This window comes from Pelecanus crispus, chromosome 2 (genome assembly GCF_030463565.1).
Source record: "Pelecanus crispus isolate bPelCri1 chromosome 2, bPelCri1.pri, whole genome shotgun sequence".
Lineage (NCBI taxonomy): Eukaryota > Metazoa > Chordata > Aves > Pelecaniformes > Pelecanidae > Pelecanus > Pelecanus crispus.
The window spans coordinates 150,277,886-150,296,827 of record NC_134644.1 but is presented as its reverse complement, the minus strand read 5'-3'; the positions used below and the strand labels follow the sequence as shown (position 1 = coordinate 150,296,827).

Below are 18,942 nucleotides of genomic sequence, written 5' to 3'. Positions count from 1 at the left end.
GCTATTAAAATACACTATTTCTGTCCACAGGGTCTCTTACAAGCTTCTGGCAGGTATAACAATACTGCTCCTATATTATAACTGTAAACTGTTGCTGTTGTATTTGTTAGAACACTTCCACAAATCTACATACTGTACATAAATGTCTATGAGTAATTATCAGAGTACGTACTTCTGCATGTTTTCCCATCTTCTCTCAGCAGAAAACCCTCATGACACTTGCAAACATATGAGTCATCTTCGTTAACACAAATATGCTCACAGCCATGGCTGACTGATTTGCAGATGTCCCGTCCTGGGAAGGATTGATATAAATACAGGTTTTGAATGAAAACATGTTAAACAAAATGTAGATATGAAAAGGAAGGTTTTTTTCCAGGAAGAAGTGAAAAAAGCCTTTCTTATCTTGCCTGATGCATATGCAAAAATGTTCAATAGATACCAGTCACTCACTTCTGCACGTCTTGCCATCTTCTCTCAATACAAATCCTTCATGACACTTGCAGAGGTAGGAGTTGTCAGCACTAACACAAATATGCTCACAGCCATGGTTGACTGATTTGCAGACATTTTTACCTGGGAATAATTTAATAGATAAAAATTTGTGTTAGTTAAGGACAAGATCTTCAAAGTCTTAAGTTCCCAGCTACTGAATGTTCTTGTCCTTGCTAGTATACTGGACTCCATCCTGCAAATCATTTATACCACCTGCTGTCTTTTTTTGTTGTAACAAAAAGGTACATCTTTGTCCTGCTAATTTTACAACCTTACTATTACAGAAAAGTGCGCTGTTCCAGTTCTAGAGTTTGTAGAATTTCATGTGTCCTGAGCATGCAGATTACTGACCCACAGGGATTTACAAAAGCACCTAAATCCCACATCCACATTTCAAGTAAACTTTCTGGTGAGAAACAGATCTTTCTGTCAACATCTTTTTATCTTCAGTAATGAACCTGCTCAAACATGAAACAGTTATGCTTTTTTTTTCTCTGTGCTTAAGTTCAGAAGGTGTTTGTCATTATTCTGTAAAGTAGGATTACAAAAGTTTGGTGTATGTAGTATTTAACAGTAGCGAGGAAGACAAATTATATGATCCTGCTGTGAAATTCTGGAAAATTGTCAGTTATAATTGGGCAAGCAGATGTTCAGTGGGATTTTCTGCACAAAATTTAGATAGAATTCGTATTTTAAAATAAAATAAAATACAATCTATTAATTAATGTTAGATAAACTAACATCTAGCTTTTACTTTCTTCCCCACACCCTTTATTTTCCTGGAAGGACTTAGAATAGAACAGAATAGAATAGTTCCAGCTGGAAGGGACATACAATGATCATCTAGTCCAACTGCCTGGACACTTCAGGCTGACCAAAAGTTAAAGCACGTCACTAAGGGCACTGTCCAAATGCCTTTTAAACACTGACAGGCTTGGGGCATTGACCACCTCTCTAGGAAGCCTTTTCCAGTGTGACCTGGTTCAGCTGGGATAGAGTTAATTTTCTTCCTGGTAGCTGCTATAGTGCCGTGTTTTGGAGTTAATATGAGGATAATGTTGATAACACACTGATGTTTTAGTTGTTGCTAAGTAGTGCTTACACTAAATCAAGGATTTTTCAGCTTCTTGTGCTCTACGGCTGAGAAGGCTGGAGATGCCCAAGAAGCTGGGAGGGGTCACAGCCAGGACAGCTGACCCAAACCGGCTAAAGGGGTATTCCATACCATATGACGTCACACTCAGTATATAAATTGGGGGAAAGCTGGCTGGGGGGGCCGCTGCTCGGGGACTGGCTGGGCATCGGTGGGTGGTGAGCAATTGCATCCTGCTTCACTTGCTTTGTATATTCTTTATTATTACTACTACTATTTTATTTTATTTTATTTCAATTATTAAAATGTTCTTATCTCAGCCCACGAATTTTCTCACTTTTACTCTTCTGATTCTCTCCCCCATCCCACTCGGGGGGGAATGAGTGAGTAGCTGTGTGGTGCTCAGTTGCTGGCTGGGGTGGAACCACGACAGTCCTTTTTGGTGTCCAACGTGGGGCTCGATGGGTTGAGACAACAACAAATCTGACCAGAGCGCATTAGAACAAATTTGTTATAAACATTCATTACGTTAGTTTGATAGTCGCTGATAGCAGTGTTGATTAATTTGCTCTCAAAGTTGTTGTGCTTGTTCTTTCTCAGAGCTGTGTTATGTAACACCTTACTCACCATACATGTTCCCTGTTGTGCTGTTTATCATCTCTGGGGGCTGGGTCAAGGTTATCATTTTGCTGTACCATGTAATGCTGGCTTATGGTATGATAAAATAGCTGGTTGCGAGACTAATCTGGTATTTGTACTCCGCATTGCCATCATCTCCGTACTTCAGGAGCCCTCTCTCAGAAACTATTAATAATTACACTTTGTACCTTTTCTCCATGGAGAGGCAATTTACAGGGGAGACACCTTCCTTCACCTTCCCCTTCTCCTCCAGGCTAGTTACAATAGCTCTTGAGAATTTTGAATATCCTTGGGATGTTCATACCGGCATGTTCCTGTTGCTCCTACTCCTCAATGTGTTTCAGGTCTTGTTTAAAGTTAAACAACTATATAAGAATACCACCCAGAGATCTACCCTGAGGCTGGATAGTTATGAGTGGCAGGGTGTGTGGGATAGTATGGGCAAGTACCTAGGACAGCAGGTACCTCCAGTGTTTTGGAACTTCACCCCTGAACAAGTGCAGAATGCTGAAAAAGTAGTAAAGTATTTGGAAAAAGTATGCTGTCACCCTAGCAACTCCAGAGAGACACAAATCACTGCAACATGCTGGGGCCCAGCCCATGCCTACCAAGACCTGTTCAACACTCTTCAGTACCCTCAAGGGGAAGAGAAGGTCTCTGGATCTGATGACAAAATAACAGGCACTGCACCTACTCCAACCCTGATTGCAGGCACTGAGGTTACTCCAGACCCTGTGACAGGCACTATGGCTACTCCATCCCTGCTCTGGCATGGGCTTATCCATGGCCACAGATACCTCAAGGTGTCCTGCTCCTGTGTGGACTCATCCACAGGTCACAGTCCCTTCAACTCGAGTTCACAACGGAGTTCCAGCCTGTCCAGTACAGCAGCATGGAAACAGCAGCGATGCCCTGGCCATCTGCCAGTCCAGGCACATTGCCATTGCTGCTATCAAAATGTTCTCAGGCACAGCAGAGTAAGATGATAAGCAGTACAGCAAGCAGTGAAAGCAAAAAGCAGCCACTAATGAGCGTTAGGCTAATATACAATAAGGCAAGCAAGCCCCATGGCAAGCACAGAAGCCTGCTGATTAATAGCTAAACAGAAATAACAGCTATAGATTCGATCTAGCACATTCCAATCTGTTGTTATGTTGAACCCTTTGAGCCCCACGTTGGGCACCAAAAAAGGACTGTCATGGTCTAACCCCAGCTGGCAACTAAGCACCGCACAGACAGCCACTCACTCACTCCCCCCCTGTGGGATGGGGGAGAGAATGCAAAGAGTAAAAGCGAGAAAACTAACGGGTTGACATAAAGACAGTTTAATAAGTAAAGCAAAAGCCACCCGTGCAAGCAAAGCAAAACAAGGAATTCATTCACTACCTCCCATTGGCAGGCAGGTGTTCAGTCATTACCAGGAAAGCAGGGCTCCATCACGCGTAACGGTTACTTGGGAAGACAAACAGCATGACTCTGAATGCCCTCCCCCCCCTTCCTCCTTCTTCCTCCAGCTTTTATTGCTGGGCATGATGTCATACAGTGTGGGACATCCCTTGGGTCAGCTGGGGTCAGCTGTCCCAGCTGTGTCCCCTCCCAACTTCTTGTGCACCCCCAGCCTACTCACTGGTGGGGTGGGGTGAGAGGCAGAAACGGCCTTGACTCTGTGTAAGCACTGCTCAGCAATAATGAAAACATCCCTGTGTTATCAACACTGTTTTCAGCACAAATCCAAAACATAGCCCCACACAAGCTACTATGAAGAAAATTAACTCTATCCCAGCCAAAACCAGCACACAGTGTTTGACCACCCTCTCGGTAAAGAAATGCTTCCTTATGTCCAGTCTAAACCTCCCCTGGGTGCAGCTTTGAACCATTCCCACGCATCCGATCACTGGATGCCAGGGAGAAGAGCTCAGCACCTCCCTCTCTGCTTCCCCTCCTCAGGAAGCTGTAGAGAGCAATGAGGTCGCCTCTCAGCCTCCCTTTCTCCAAACTAGACCAGCCCAAAGTCCTTAGCTGCTCCTCATAGGACATTCCTTCCAGCCCTTTCACCAACTTTGTTGCCCTCCTCTGGATGCATTCAAGGACGTGAGCATCCTTCTTAAATTGTGGGGCCCAGAACAGCACACAGTGCTCAAGGTGAGGCCACACCAACACTGAATAGAGTGGGATAATCACCTCTTTTTCCCGGCTGGTTATGCTGTGTTTGATGCACCCCAGGGTGCCGTTTGCCCTCCTGGCTGCTAGGGCACGCTGCTGACTTATGTTGGGCCTGCTGTCAACCAGCACCCCCAGATCCCTTTCTGCAGGGCTGCTCTCCAGCCCCTCCTCTCCCACTTTATACTTGTGCCTGGCGTTACTCTGTCCTAGGTTCAGAATTCGGCATTTGGATCTGTTAAATTTCATCCCATTAATCATAGCCCAATGCTCCAATCTATCTAGATCCCTCTGGACTTCTGCATGGACAGAACAGTTCACTTGCTTTTAGAGTGTCAGTACAAGCAGAATTTGTCTCTGTTTGTATGAAACGACAAAGTAGGATGTTGTTGTGATACACAAACTGAGAATAAGGAGCTTTTCATTTGTCATGGTAATATCTGGATGGCTTTAATTTTTTTTTCTGTAAATTTTTTTTTAACAGCAGATGTTGATGAGATCTATGGATATTATTGGGATTACAGTTACAAAATACTTAATGCCTGTATGTTTTTCAGAGACTTATCCATGATTCTTCTTTGATCACTTAGTGATCAAAGCTATAAAAATGGAGAAAAATTTGCAATTAATTTTTTCTTGATATCTGCCACTCATCATAACTGCATAATGTAGTCAAATGTGTAACGCAATTCTGATTTCTCTTTTGCAATCATCCTTACCACATGCTGGACAAAATGAACTTTCCATTAATAATATTTCAATCTTCATGCTGTATAAGACTTTAGAAACATTATATATTTTTGCCTTGATTTGAGAAAAGAATTACAGTTGTCCCACATAAGGATGTAAGTCAGAATAAAATAGTTTTGGATCCACAACAGTCCAATTTCAGGGCTACTTTTTAAATGGCACAGACATTTAGGGTGCGATTCAGGTGCCTAAAAGTATGCATCCAGTACCACTTTAGATGACTTAGTATATCCAAGATACTGACATTCTGCCAGCAAATATGACACCAACGGAGTGAACTTTTGGAATCCCTGAGCACCTAAAATGACACTGGACAGCAACATTTAGGCAATCAAATCCTACCTTACAGATTTCCTCTATGTGTGATAAAAATCTAACTCTGAGTTGCTGCATAATAACTTACGTTTGCATGTTTTCCCATCATTACGAAGCCTGTATCCTTCAAAACACTGACAGGTGTAAGATCTCTCGCCATTTACACACAAATGTTCACAGCCATGATCACTCAGAGCACAATAGTCAACTCCTGTAGGAGCAATTGAAGTTATTAAAAAAAAATAACAAATAATGAATCAATTATTTTTCATCTCTTGGATTTGCATGGCATATAAGCAAGTAAATATAAATATATTGAACTGTTTAAACAATAATCCAGTTCCTTATATAATAATATAGCTTCACTAAAATGTAAGAGGGCCTTGTGGTATACTTTCCATTGGTTACTTTAAGCAGAGTTGAGAAATCATACTCTCCTATGCTTAATATAGCTCAGTGGAGTCCATGTCTCAGTACTTACAAATTGAATTTAAAAAAAACAAAACAAAACACTTCAGCAATGATTTTATATAAGACAGTGGCAAAGACATAAAAGCTACCTTGTGAACATTCTTCTTTAAATACAGTCTCTATATGGCCCAGTGTGAAGGTGGCAGTCCCCAGAACTCACTTGTGTGCCTGACCCAGCTGCTGTGGCAGCAAGCAGAAAACCGCTCAGGGACCTCAGTGGGCTTTGGCTTAGACTATTCAAGCTTTTGCAAAGAATTGCAAATGTCAGGTACTGTCAAATATGGTCCATTTTTCATCTCAAGTTTCCTAAGTGTTTCTTCTCCGTAATACAAAGACATAGGACCCCTGGGATCCTGCAGGCAGCACTTGCTACCATCAATCGGCTACACACACAGTGTCACTCATTTTTTTGTAATTAGTTCTCAGAGTAGAAATCTGTTTACCATTCAGGTGTTCCCACAGCTGTCTTAAGATACTTATGCCTGTGTATATGACACCAGAATTGTAATTCCCAGATGTTTTCCCATTAGGAGTTGTATATGTTAATCCCTTCCATTCAGCTGCTCATTCAGGAAATCCCAAAGTGCCAAAACTCTTTTCATGATAGCCTAAAAATGTCTACGAGGTTTCAACAACTCATCTGGAGCTCAGGAATAGGACAAATCTCTTTCCTAAATATATATAAGGAGAAGGGTATGCTGGCAAGAAGAAGAGCTATTCAAAAGGGCTCAGTTTCATTGCACAGAGGGATTCCAGAAGCCACAGCACTATTTTAATGCTGCTGATAGGTCTCCAAGTACAGCCTGGAGGAAAATAACTCAAGAGTGAAAAAAACACCTCTCTTTACTACAAAGGAAAAGGGATTTTCCATTTGCAAGTTGATAAAACTCCATAGTTTGGCTGTTTCTAAATTTCCAGTGGTTCTTTTAGATAAATGTCTAGATAAATTGTTTCTAGCAGACCCTATCGTTGTTATATGTACACTAGTTCTGCTTCTGCATTACTGTCTGCCCCTTTCTAGAGAGCTGCAGTGGCAGACAGAAGCAAAGTCTGTCAAGGTATTGGATGGGGCTAAAAAGGTTAGTACGGAGGCAAAGACAACATTAAAGACAAAGACAAATTGCCTTTGCCGATTTGCCTCACATCTCCCTAGATCATTTTTGTGACTGAGCACTTGCAGTTTGACTTCTGTTAAAACTGTTGCCTGAGTGCAAGAAAAGGAGCAAACTGGAGCTTTTCCAACACTCAACAAGCTTGAAAAATAATGTACATCCAAAATCTGTAAAAAAAGTGGCCAAACCCTCTCATCAAAGAGGTCCAGAAAAAGTCAACAGGCAAAATGCATTCACATTTCTCTTTTCCTGGCCCTTTCTATATATTATTTTTCCAGTGAAGGATGCAATTCTGCTATTCACAAAACTGCAATGATTCTCAATGATCATTAGATTTATAAAGGGTGGAGAGCTGTCAGGACAGCTTTTGTTCACTTATTAAGGGTTCCTATGCAAAATGTAAAGTTCAGTGTGGGACTCTCACTTCTCCTGCCCCAGGTAAGCTGATGCAGTTTGCCTGGGGGACACTGCTGTCAAGGTGACCTGTCAGTCAGGCACATTTGTCATGTGACTGAAAAACTGTCCTCAACACCGAGGGATGAATAGATCTTCCAAAACTTTTCTGAGTACGTGAGGATTTACAGTTGTCTTGACAAGCACCCTTTCCTAAGTCCTTTATCTGTCTGTTTCTGCTTTCAAATCATTATTAAAGTAAAATAAATTGAAGGTGCATCCTCTTCCCTGTATGAAAACAGAAACCTTTCCCAGGTGAGCTGAGATTGAGGAGGTTCTCACAAGACTTACGTGTGCAGGTTTTTAGGTCCTCGTTGATGACAAATCCTTCAGAGCACTGACAGACATAGGAGCCATCAGTGTTTAGGCAAAGTTGCTCGCAGCCATGATTGCTTTCAGCACAGTGGTCCACTCCTATTGATTTGTGTTAATAATTGAAGAAATCATATCAGAGCCTTAGATACATACACTATGACACTGTAGTTAGTACACGATGCCTTTGCAGAGCAAAGGAAAAGATCAGTAGAGCTTTTTATTTATGCAGCATCCCCACCTATTTGAGTAACAACACCTAAGTGAAATGAATACAACCACCCCACTTGGCAGATAACAAACATGATGAAGTACAGATCTCCCTTGCCAAAAATCACAAAGGGAAACTAACACGAAGTGGAGTGAAGGGAGAACCTTGAAGTCCCGCCTGGTCTTACCTGCAGAATCATGCTTTCTTTCTTTAAAAAGCAACTCTCTTTTGTTCACCGTAAAATTTTCTCCGAGAGAAAATACGAGTATTACTGACTCTTGAAATAGAAATTATGGGTTTCAGATTATTCCACAAACAGTAAATTCTTTTTCAACAGGATGAGAAATCACCAATTTAAAACTTTAACCTGCCAACAGGTTCAAGTAGTTAAAGCTTAGTGGGGGACAGATACAAATTATGAGTGTGAGAGTGTCTTAATATGTTCCTTTTCTTTGATTTTCCTATTCCAAGTAAGATAAAATGGAATATTTTTTTTAGTCATATGCAACTGGTTGTGTGAAAGACAAAGGGTGGGGGAAGGGAGAGAGAGGTGTGAATTGGGTTTAAAAATTATATTGTCTCATAGAATGGACAGCAAAGCAGTAGGGTGAGATACGTGCACTTGCAGATGTACTATGTAATCTGCTGACTCTGTAAGTATAGAAAAGCACATTTTAGGAAAAAAGCTTTATACTGAACTTCCTCATAATATTTTATTGCCAACTTCTACATGGCTATTTTTAGTTATATAGGCCCAAATCACTTTAGCTTAACTTGATCAAAAATAGTGGAGTTCCCTCAGACACAAACACAGTCTCATATGTCTCCATTTGCAAATCATTTACAGATGTGAACATGCATGTCTGCAGCTATTTGTTTACCTGAAAAAAATCTGTACTTAATGTAAAATTACTTAGTTCTAAAATACTGCTGTTTATTAGTTTATTTAACTAAGCAACGGGTTTGCAGTAATTGGTCCAGATTTACCATTATACATAGATGGAGATAATGTTGGCTTGAAAAAGGGTTTTACTAGCTAAAGCAAGTTCCAGCTGGAACATTCTCCTTTTTCCAAGAGTTTACATCATCATGAAGAAGCTTGTGTAACTTCTCAAAGCACACAAAAAATGTGGGAAAAAAAAAAAGAAAGTACCTCCCCCCAGTTTTATCTGTGAAAAATTGCATCTGTTTGGCACCATCTTTTACAATACAAACACACACACTAACATGAATTTTAACATTTAAATACATTGGGTTCTCATGCAGAATCTTTTAACACACTCTTTCAAAGAGTGGAGTAATCACAAGCCTGCTAATTACCAGGCTTTAGAAATTAGTACAACTGTAAATTTGGTCATCATGTGTGCTTCATTACATATGTAAAAAAAAATGTAAGAAGGGGAAGGGACAGGGGAAGGCTCAGTGTTTTTTAAAAAAAAGAACATGTTGGGATATACTAATTTTTAGATATTCAACTTGCGATAGTCAAAAACTGTAATTGTTAAAAAGTTCTGAGCTCTTGCAACACATCCAAGTTTCCTTAAATATGGCTTTATCACAAACAGTTTATTTAAAAATAATTACTCCCTAGCCAATCAACTTTTTCAATTTCAGTGACTGAGTGTTCCTTTGGAAAAATATGCCTTAAGTACATGATGGAAAAACGCTGCCAATATTTTAGATGGTGTGCAAAATGGTTCCCTGCAATAAAAGTATTTTCTAAAAACCGGGTGACATCAAGTGGGCAATGTTGTTGGGTTTTTCTGGTGCAACACTGATCCTTCATTTAGTAACATTCTTATTAAAAGAGGACATTTTATCAAACAGATCACTGAAAGTGTAAACATATAGAAGGGGGAAGTCTCTACATATCTCCACATATCAGCATACCTCAGTATCAGGTGTGCTGCAGTTTACATAGCCCATAGCAATGATACAGATGTTCAACAGTAAGCACTTCCTTTGTGTTAGACACATTGGCTGAACACATTTTTCCCACTTATTTGGATTGGAGAAGATGATGCTTGAGTTCTCTGTTGGATCAGGGATCTCACTATAGCATTACTTCACTAGGCCTGGCTCATGGTGGACTTTACAGTAACATAGGTTTGCATAGCTCAGAAAGATCTCGAAAGGGACCCAGGAGTGTTTTCTCATTCTGTTCACACCTCGCCCCACTGCAGTAACTAGTCGCTGCAGTTCAAGAGACACACTCATTTCTGCACGTATTGCCATCATGTTGTTGGGTGTATCCAGGATGACATTTGCGCACAAATGACTCTTCCAAGTTAAGACATTCATGTTCATAGTCATGCTGACCTAAAGCACAGAAATTTAATTCTGTGGAAAGAAAAGCAGTGAAGAATTCAAGCCAGCCATGAGGGTTTCTGAAGTAAAATGACTTAGAAAAACTCACTTTTCTTAAACGATACTGGATTCTGTGCTTTGGACACCTGTTAAAGCTGACAGTGAGCTGAGGATCTGAGAGTGGATTGCAAATACTTGGCTATGCAAGACTTCACTTTGACTTCCACAGGCTTTCTCCTTTAGTCATCAGAAGTCATGCATCGTGGTGAAGGAGGAATGCCTGGTGCCAGTCACTAGTGATGCATTCTCCCTGACTTATAAAGAGGGCATATATGCAAATGTTCTGCTTTATTTTATGAGCTTATCTAACATGAGCCTTGTTATAACAAGATTTGGAATAGGAGTTTAATCCTGGAAACATTACCAGGTTTACAGCCAAATCCAAAGTCTCCTAAGGTTAAGGAAAAATACCCTAAATGGGAATTACAATTTGCCTTTAATTTGCAATTACATCCTTGGCAATAAGCATTCTACACAATGCTGTTCGTTTGCTCCTATACTCACCAAGGCACATCCAATCTATGAAAACCTGAATGTATTAAAATACCATATAGATAATAAAAAACAGAATAGCATGGATTGCTATAAAACAGCACTGTGTAGACAAAGATGCTTTATGAGAACACATCTTTAAGACTGAAAGTTCCAAAACCAGATAAATTTTATGAGCGTCTAGAAATATAATTATGTTGCTCCAGGCAAGCTTCTTATTCATAAAATATCAGCAGTACAATTCTCCCCCCCAAGAACTGAGTCACCAGATCAGGCTAGTTCATTTTGCTGAATATATTCTCCTTAAAGTTTAACAACATTACATTGAAAATCTGCTGTGATTCCAGGCCCCCACTCAAGAAGAGTTGTAACATGAAAGTCTTAGCGTGTGTGATTGCTTTACAACCCAGACATTGCTGAGGCTGTTTTTACAATTTTTTTAGGAAACTGTAGGGTTTTGTGTGCGACTTTAACTTGATTTTAATAGCTACATTACCTACCCAGTACTTTCTCAAGCTAATGAAATACATCTGTCCTTGGCTAAACCAACTGGGCAAAGCAAGGTGATTTTTTTTTTTTTTTTTTAAAATCTGTTTGTGTCACTACAAGACAAGGGCAGAAAGTTTCAAATAAGTAATGAACTTACTGTTTTTGAGCCACTCTGGTTCCTATATTACTCCTCAGGTTTCCATAAATCTCTTCATAAAACATCTAATATACAATCTAGGCTACAATACAGCAAAGAGTATATTTTTCCAGCATGACTGGCTCAGTTAAAATTCAAGTTTATAAAGAAACATTTGTTTCAACCTTAATTATGGAGAAAACTTTCATCCTTTCAGAAGGGAAACCATTCACAGCAGGTTTAAGAAATAAAAGCAGATGAACTTTATTATGTCCAAAGGATTACTCACTTCTGCATGTTTTCTTATCTGGATTAAGTCTAAACCCTTCTTGGCATTGACAAAAATAGGAATCATCTGTATTAACACATTCCTGTTCACAGCCATGGTCCTGAAGAGCACAATAGTCTGGTCCTAAATAGGAAAAAATTGTGTCAGTGAGGAATATAATTCCTCAGAAATAAGCTTGGTAAAAACCAGTTACTTTGTTTTCTTTTCTTTAGCCTTTTTTTTTTTTTTCTAGGCACCATTCTGACTTTTTACCATATTGTTTCAAACTACAAAAAGAAAATGTTTCTTTTTTCCAAATATCTGCTATACTTAGGTATTCCTGATGTGTATGCTTCAATTAATTCTTTGAGAACACATGTACTACACGCAGTAGAGAAGTTAGAATCTAAAATATTTCTTAACGTTTTGGAGCTAAGTCCTATACATTGCCTCTTTATTTTACTCAGAGCAAGTTAGATATGATCTGTAATAGATACACAAACACGCTTTTGAATGCCATTCATTAGATCAAAGCAGGACAATCAGGTCATCAGGAGCATTGGTGTTTTAACAGCTCTGGGCGTTTGCTACATAGCTCTTCCATTTAAAATGCTCATGAAAGGGAAGACAAGCAAAGTCTAGAAACAGCTACTACTTGCGTATAAAGGACCTTAAAAAGGAAAGTAATTGCGCAGTAAGCACTGGATTATTTACCACGTAGTGTTTACTACCACTGATGAAGTCAAAGAACCCGACATTCACTTAGATGCAGTGTCTGGCCACCACTCAGTTTTATATCAGTGGAGTTAATTATACTAGTGAAAGAATGGTCTTAACCCCTCAGCACTGCTAAAAATAGATAAGCAAGTCACAAAACAAGTAAGTCACATTTTTAAAGACATCCAGGCACTTTTGAACACCTCATTACACAACCTGAAAACTGACATTCAGAGGTAATTATTATTCCCAGACGTAACTGGCTTCCTGAGGCAGCAACTGTTCTTTCCTTGTACATGTAGTGGCCTACTGCAATTGAACCTTTATGTGTGATGAAAGCCCTTAGCAATAATAAGCCACCTATATTTTCAGGAGAAACAAAGTGGAATGTGACTTTCTAAGAAAACCTGAGAAGAGTATTTTATCATTTATGAACTCCACTTCATATGTTTATAGAACATTTCCTTTACCAAAGCTCTCTTCCAGCCACACGGAGTACTCTGCTCTGTTGGCAGGGTTGCCCTCATGAGCTGTGTTCCCTGTATTTCATTCTAAGAAGTTTGGAGTAATTCCCAGAGAAAACATTTGTCACATATGCATGACCGTACTGATAACATTTACATTTTCAAGCTTTTCTTTGTAGCCATGAGCATGAAAGCTTACTTTCTATTTTTAAAGGAAAGCCAGGATTCTGAGATAATCACAAGATCTCAAGATCCTGTGCCCCAGGCCCAGGTCTGCTTGCTGATGCAGAGATCTGGTCTGGCATGGGTATGAGTCTTGGCTAGTTGGCAATCATCCCTGAGATTCAGTACATAAGCCAAGTATGTAGAAATTTATGTTAAAGGTTTTAAATTTACAAACATTTTAAATCGAGTGAAGTTTGTTTCTTCATACTGTTTATGCTGACTCACAGGCAGCATGATTCATAACATGTGGGAGCTAGGGGACACTTTTGCTCTGAAGAGTTCTCATGCCTCTTGACTTTTGCAGCATTAAGACCTACACAGTTCTTTCGTTCATGCTTTATTTTACTAGCAAGGTTCAGAAGATATCAAGTGTAAGGAAAAGTGGCTTACTGAGTTTTATTTACGCTTAGATTCAGGACATTCATCTGGAGAGAGAACGATTTGACATAGTGTTTGCTCACTGCTCCCTGACTACTCCTTCTGATTCAATCTCTATGGCCTACCATGTCCAGTCACTTTAATTTTTCTGTAATTGCAACCTGATGAATTTTCTCCCTTAATTTTAAACTAATTTAAAGCATTTACAACAAAACAGAATGCAGTTAACATGGCAGAGATGCACAGAGCTGTGAGAAGCCTTGTCTGTGGCCTCTGCTCCTTGGCTTGGGAGCTGCACTTAATGTCAGGCTCTCACCCTTGATTCTTGCCTGAGCTATGGTGTAGCTACGCCTGTGCCTAGCCTTGCATTTTGCTGATCCTGACCTGCTGACTGGCTGACTTCATTTCCTGAATTGACCTTAGACCTCTCTTGACTCTATGGACTTGTCTGGTGATCACTGGACTGTTGGATGAGCCTGGTTACTGTCACAGGACCTGTTTTCTTCTTCTTTGGGTACTGGGGGACCAGTCAGACCAGACCAATCTCCCTTGTCAGAGAGATTACTGACCCTGCTTGCCTTGTAGCTATCTTTAGCTCCCAGCTTGCTCTCCCTTGTGGAGCAGTATACTTTTGTGTTATATGTTAAAGACCTCCTCCATTCCACAGAGATCCAACATGAAACCACAGATGTGCCTGCTGAGAGTTTCTGGTCAAGATCAGATGGGAAATGACACTGGGAATGTGGTGGTGGAGTCTGTTACCCCACCTGACCAAAAGGATGTAGTGAATAAGGCTTTCTACAGATAGCAGAAGTCTCCAACTCATAGGCTTTTGTTCACATTGGAAATTTCAACCAGCCAAACACCTGCTGGGAGGGTAAGACACCGTTGTGCAGGCAACTCAGGAGGTTTCTGTACAGACTTGGTGACAACTGCCTAACGTGAATTCTTGAGGGGGTGATGTTCTTGACTTGCTGCTGTGACTGTGAGATGACTGAGTTCACAATCCAGAAGGCTGGGAGGGAAAACAGCAGTACTTGGACTCCATATTTTACAAGCTCAGATTTCAACTTATTCAGGGAATTGCTAGGAAGAATCCCCTGGGAAAGAGCCAAGAAGAGAAAGGATGTCCAGGAGAGCTAGATGATTTTTAAAGAAAACTTGCTAAGAGCTCAGGAACAAATGATGCCATTGTACTGGAAAATCTGCTTAGAAGATCAGAGCTTTTCAGTGAACTGAAATACAAAGAGGGAAAATAGCAGAGGGAGAAAGAAGGACCAAGAAAAAAAGAGAAGTATAAAAGCATTGCTTAAGTACTTTGGGACAAAAATGAAGCCCAGCTGGACCTATGACTACTTAGGTACACTAAGGGTAATAAGAAGGGAGTCTCCAAACATGCTGGTAGCAAAAAGAAAGTCACAGAAACATGGGTCTTTTGGCTGGGGGAACAACCAAGTGATGAACAATACAGAAACAGCTGAAAAAAATAACGCCCTTTTTATTCCTGGTTCTCTCAGAGAAAGCCTGCTCTGAGATTTCCATGTGTACCAGCACAGTTTGGGAGGGAGAGGGGCTAGCAACATCAGTTAGAGACTGCTTAGAGAAACTGGATATACACAGATCATGGGATGACTGGTATTTGCCTGTGGGTGCTGAAAGAGCTAGGTGATGTGACACTATTGTCTATCATGTATGAAAATTCATGGGGACCAAGAGAGGTCCCTAATAACTGAAAAATGCTGATGTTACACTCACCTTTAAAAAAGGCAAGAAGAAAGACCCAGGGAACTATAGATCACATCATTTCAGTCCCAGGATCATGGGGCACATCCTCTCAGAATCAATTTCCAAATATATGAAGGACAAGATTATCGGGAATAGTCAACATGGATTTGCCAAGGGCAAACCATGGCTGACCAACCCATTCACCTTCAATGATGAAATGACTGCATCTGTAGACAAGGGAAGATCAGTGGATGTAATACGCCTTGGCACTAGGAAAGCTCTTGATGCTGTCTCCCACAGCATTCTCATTCGGAAGATGAGGAAGTATAGGCTAGAAGAAAGAACTGTTAGGTGGGGTGAAAATTTGCCAGGCCACCAGCCTCAAAGGATAGCGATTAATGGCTTCATGTCTGGCTGCTTGCTGATAATGACCAGAGTACCACAGGGGACAGTACTGGGGGTCACACTGCTAAACAGCTTCATCAGTGACATAGATGATGACATAAAGCGCACCCTCAGCAAATCTGTGTGTGACAGTAAATTAGGGACAGTGACTGAAAGCAAATAGCAGAACTTCAATACAGAGGAACCTTGATAAACTTGACGATTGGACCAGAAGATGTCTTAGGAATTTCAGCAAGAAGAATTGCAAAGTTCTGCACCTGGGTTGGAAACACCCCATAGTTTGTACAGACAGGGAAGTGACCTGCTGTCAGGGAGCAGCACAGGTCAGCTGCTCCCTAAGGGAAGGGGAGCCGGGAGCCAAGGGCGATAATACAGCTGAGCAGGGTAGGGGCTTTGTCAGACAGGCACTGCCCTGCGATACCCAAGCAAGGTGAGCAGGGCAGGCCTGGAAATGGTAGCCAGCTTTAACCAGAAGTCCAGATCATCAGACAAATACATGATGCTGAGGCAGGTCTGAGGTCAAGCCAGGAAGCCAGCCTGCATGTCAGGATGAGGTGAAGCCACTCCTGTTGAGGGCAGCCAGAGTCTGACACAGCCCAGTGATCACTGAGCAGGGCCACGTTGGCAGGGCAAGGCCGTGGTCAAGCTGGGAAGTCAGTCTGCAGGTCAGGTTCTGGATCAACAAGGGCTATTGCCATGCCCAGCTGGAGACTGCACTTGACATACTCTGTCCAATTCTGGAACAATCCCTTCCCTTCTCCCCCCAACTAAAGGGAATAAACTGAACAGGGCTCAACAGAGACCTAATGCTGGGACAACAGTGCACCTGACTTGTGCAGAGAACTTGAGGAATCTGGTCTTACTGAGTTTGGTGAAAAGGAAGGTATCTAACTGCAGCCTACAATTACTTCTTGTAGGTCATTACAAAGGTGATGGAGCTGAACCCTTCTTGGTAGTGCCAGATGATGTAACAAGGAACAATGGTCACCACCTGTGGCTTGGGTGATTCGTGTTGGACATGAGAAGAATGGTTTTCACTAGAGGGATAGTACAGCAGTGGAACAGGTTGCCCAGAGAGGTTGTGGACTCTCCACTGGAGCTTTTTGAGAGTCAACTAGACAAAACCACAGCTGACTCAATCCACAGTTTGTGGCTGTTCCACTTTGAAGAGGAGGCTAGAGTAGATGACTTCCAGCGATCCCGTCCAACCAGCATTTGAAAGCTTTCGTGTTTCCAACATAAAGACACCAGTACATGGTCAGACTGACAGTCTACACAGCCCAATGTGCTGTCTCAAGCAATAGACACCTAAGTTGGAGGATAGAGACAGGACAAGCCTGAAATGCACTCAGAACACCCTCAGAACACTCTCTCAGCTTCCAGCATTCTGTGGATCATCAATTTAAACAGGCTAAAATAATTCATGCAGTTAGACCATAAGCTAAAAATCACTCAAGACATATAAAATGTTTATGCAGTTTTGGGGTCTTTGTTCAGTTCAAACTGGGGGAGAAAACACTGCTTAAAATCCACATTCTTAAATTGAAGGAATTAACAAAAATTTGTGTTTGGGCAGTGGAAAGCACCCTATAGTAAGATTTCAAAAATATATAGATGTGGAAGTATATGTGGACGTGCAAGAGAATTTAGCCAGCCCTTAGCTGACAGATACTTGACAAATGGGTGAGTTCATACAATCTACAAGCAACATGAACCAGTACAAACTGTACTCTGACCTTTGGGGAGGCAGGAAATTAATCTCCCCTGACTCTGACCATCTAAAAATTAGGTGTCTAGTCTGGCAAGTCATCCAGGCTCCCTGCATAGTCAAGGAAAATACAGGCACTTCCATAAATTTGTGTCAGAGCTGTGAGCAATTGCCTTCTAGAAGTGTCTGTCTCTTTCCCTTGATCATAAGGTCAGGTATACAGCCTGGATTAGATGCTTTCCTTCTAAATGTGAAATTTAAGTGAAATAGATACAAAGCATAATACACAATACAGTCTATAGGTTAACATAGTCTCCCATCATAAAGACTGAAATACCCCTAAGGCTGTAAAAAGCACAGAAATGCAGTGCTATATTGATGCATTGTTTGAGAAATAATGTTTGAACACATTATTCAATACTATGGGCTAAATTCACCACTGGCATCAGCAGTTCCACTCACCTAAAAGTAGTGGAGTTTGTCTGCTTACAGACACAATAGTAACATTTCTTTATGAAGGCCCATATTTATGAAGAAAGGTAACTAGGAAGGTACATTAAGGTCTTCCCTTCATACTTCCTGGAAGTGAGTTATGACTTTAAACACTGTGGAAGTTTTAGCTTCTTTTCCCAATTACAGGAAGCCTTGGCGAGAGTACTTTCTGGTCTGTCAGTTCCCCTCCACTTAATATCCACTCCTAACTCTGGTAATTTTTGAGCTTGTTAGCCTGGTATCAATCAAATTTGACAAACAACAAACAAGCAAAGCCATAAAGTTATTATAAGCTGGTGGAAACATGGAAGCATGGTAGAAGATACTGATGTTGCCAGAGCTTTGGCACACAATCAAGAACTCACTCTCGAGAAAAATCCATAGGAAAATAGGCTGCAACGTTTCCTCTGATTGTGGAACTACTCTAATTTTAGCTTGTCTTACAAACTAAGCTGATTATAAATTGTCTTGTACAGACTTGTTTGTTTACCCAGCTAGGAAGATGATATTCTAACTGAAAAATCTGGATAATCAAAGAGACTATGCAAGACAAAGCTTTGGGCTTTTACTGTTGAAAAGGAGCCTGGTTTCATGTTAAAAGCTTCCTGTTCATAGAAGGGACCCCTACCCTTTGCCCCTCCCCCAAAAAGCCAAACTTCCTCCCCCAAAACAACTTGCATTGCTTTCAAGAGCTTTGGCTTCCAGGGCACTCCAACATTTTCTATACCTGACACATTATTCAGTGTTCCCAGGACCAGTGGGAGTATTACTACTGAGAACTGGAAGACAGAAGAAGTACAAACTGTTCATAATTAAACCTTATCACAACTTACTTCTGCAAGTTCTTTTGTCTGGATTTAAAATGAACCCTGGGTGGCATCTACAGTAATAGGAGTCCTCGGTGTTAACACATTCATGTTGGCAACCTTGGTTATCCAAAGCACAGTAGTCTACAACTGAAAAAGAACAAGACCAACATGTACAATTAGAAAAACAAAATTACAACTATTATGCATAGATATTATGGTACTAGTTACACACAGTAGCTATAAAAAAAGGAAAAGC

At 40.8% G+C, this 18,942-nt stretch overlaps 1 protein-coding gene across 1 annotated transcript in view; it reads right to left on the bottom strand.

Moving 5' to 3' along the window:
- Positions 1–18,942, bottom strand: part of MATN2 (matrilin 2) — a 68,562-nt gene that overhangs the window by 19,403 nt on the left and 30,217 nt on the right. The window contains exons 5-10 of the mRNA XM_075706315.1: positions 18,711–18,833; positions 11,785–11,907; positions 7,780–7,902; positions 5,541–5,663; positions 454–576; positions 173–295 (exon numbers count right to left, since the gene is read on the bottom strand). Coding sequence (XP_075562430.1) covers positions 173–295; positions 454–576; positions 5,541–5,663; positions 7,780–7,902; positions 11,785–11,907; positions 18,711–18,833 — 738 coding nt within the window. The remainder of the gene's footprint in view (positions 1–172; positions 296–453; positions 577–5,540; positions 5,664–7,779; positions 7,903–11,784; positions 11,908–18,710; positions 18,834–18,942) is intronic.